Source organism: Gavialis gangeticus, unplaced genomic scaffold, assembly GCF_001723915.1.
Source record: "Gavialis gangeticus isolate Ggan-Ray unplaced genomic scaffold, GavGan_comp1, whole genome shotgun sequence".
NCBI lineage: Eukaryota > Metazoa > Chordata > Crocodylia > Gavialidae > Gavialis > Gavialis gangeticus.
In genome coordinates, this window is record NW_017729025.1 from 43132687 (window position 1) to 43135047 (window position 2361).

Below are 2361 nucleotides of genomic sequence, written 5' to 3' on the forward strand. Positions count from 1 at the left end.
AAGAAACATAGAGAAAAGTATCTATTTTCGCTACACTATGTTGTTTGTTTTGTAGTTTAAATGTTTTGTGTGTGTGTGTGTGTTTTATGTGTATATGTGCTTAAACTATGATACAAACAACATACATATGTGAAAAAATAAATGAACATAAGAATTTGTTGGACAGATGCTAATATATAATGCAGAAAAAATAGGCCAAAAGACAGGGCCACTTAGATGTGGTCATTACAACCAAGAATAGTGAGGATCTTTTTTTTTTAATTTAGAAAAGTGTCTGAGTATCCGATTCATGGATGATATGAACAGGCACAACCAGTGGTGTTTGCCAGGATGAATGTGATAGGGACATGTGTAAATTAAATGCACAAACATATGCTTTGACAAATGTTTCTATATAGCTGTCTAAGACCACCGTAGGTAGAGAACTTTTGCCTGGCGGTTCTCCATCAAACAGCCCGAGCTAGAGGTGTGCTACACAGGTTGGCCAAAAACATTCCATCAAAGATCATACTAGGCCTGATTTACCGGTCCACTTGGGGTAGGTGTAGTTTCCGTTGATTTCAGTGACTTAATGTCTCTTTGTTAGATCCCATGAGAGAATTTGGCTCCTATTTATCACCTGTAATCACTAGAGTATGCATTCTTCTTTCTTCCTTGTATATGAAAAGCTGTAAAAAAATACTGTCCTCAGCTACACCCCTGCAACTCTGCTGATTTCACTTTTCTCAGGATAGTTTAATTCAGTTTTAGTGGTGTTTGCTGGATGTAAATGAGGGAAGAATTTGGCCTTTCTGTATTCATTATCAAGCCTTGCTTTGACAATTCATTATATCAGGTCTTTTTAAAGGTGGCTTAGTTTCACACACAGGTCCCCACTGGTCCCTCGTCTACTGCTTTTGAAAATAGTACTAGACACAACAACCGTTCTGGGCTGGCTTAACTCAGTGTGCTGCATAGAAAAGCAGCATTTGAACAAGTTCAGGATATCTGTCCTCCCAGATTCACTTACAAAGCAGTACAGAATTGGGTCAGTAATACAGTTCAAACTTGTTAAAGCCAGTATGATCCTGTAAATCGCATACATATAAGGGGAGTCTTCAATGCTGCGAATGAGCAGCACAGTATGGTAGGGGGTGAAGCAACCAATGAAAGTAACAGTGATGCTCAGTAACAGCTTCTTGATTTTCCTTTTTTCTCTGTCCTCCGTGGCTTGATTACGTCTTACAACTTGGTAAATTTTGTAGTAGCAAAACAGAATGATTGTCAAAGGGATTGTGTATCCTGTAATTATCCTGAATATGTTTAATTTGACTTGCCAAAGTTCCATGGGGTATTTATCATAACATATTGTATAATTCCTGGACATGCAAACTTTAGTGAACGTTTCTTTATGGGTCAGAACTGAGGAATTGAAGATGGTTTCTAAAGCCCAAAAAAATATGCTGATGATCAAAGCGCATCTTCTTGAGCGCAGATGTTGGAACCTCAGTGGGTAAACTAAGGCTAGGTACCTGTCAGCAGAGATGCAGGTGAGAAAAGCAGCACTGGTGTAAAAATTTGTTTGTATAATGAAGGCAGAAATCTGGCACAGCAAGGAAGAGAACTGCCAGTTGTCTCCCCTTGATGTGTAGTCGATCCACAGAGGTAGAATCAGACAGTAGAAGAGGTCAGCCAGGGATAAACTGAAGAGGTAGATTGCTAACTCATTTTTCTTCCTCACCTGCATGCAGGATACATAGAGGGATATACAATTGACAGGAATACCGATCACAATCACAATGCTGTAAACAACAGGAAACAAATACTTATCCACATGGTTATTTATACTGCATGTAGTATTATTATCCATTGTTCTCCTGAGAACAATCCTTGGGCTAATTCCAGTCTGGGTACAGAAAAAGAAACTCTCATGGGTCACCTTCTGCTAATTCTCCAGAACCCAAAGAAAAAGCTTCCATCCAGAACACTGAAATTTCTTTCTGTTACAAGAAAAAAAAATTAAATGTCTTTTGATTATCATTCAGTTAGCCTGATATATCAACCAATACAAAACTAAAGGGGGAATCTTGATTTTCCACTCTGGCAATAGCCATGGGTTTGTGATTTAGAGCTGTCTAATTCTGGCATAAATTATAGTTATACAGAGACTGCCCTAATTTATGCTAGTGAAGATTTTCTCTGACAGCCTCTCTCTCTTCTCTTCAAAGCATATGTTTGTGCATTGTCCATGTCTCACCCTCAGATCAAGCCCAACATACCTTTCTTCCTCTGGTACTGGGAACTGAGGCTGAAGGCTCCACCCCCGGTGGAAAGTGGTTTTCTGCATTTTTCCCTGGCCACTTCAAAGCTACTTTGTACATT

General features: G+C 39.1%; 1 protein-coding gene across 1 annotated transcript in view; it reads right to left on the reverse strand.

Annotated features, from left to right (window-relative positions):
* Positions 1 to 50: 50 nt before the first annotated feature.
* GPR65 (G protein-coupled receptor 65) overlaps positions 51 to 2361 on the reverse strand; it is a 16040-nt gene continuing 13729 nt past the window's right edge. The window contains exon 2 of the mRNA XM_019518691.1: positions 51 to 1979. Within this exon, the coding sequence (XP_019374236.1) occupies positions 842 to 1849 (1008 nt within the window). The 5' untranslated portion in view covers positions 1850 to 1979 and the 3' untranslated portion in view covers positions 51 to 841. The remainder of the gene's footprint in view (positions 1980 to 2361) is intronic.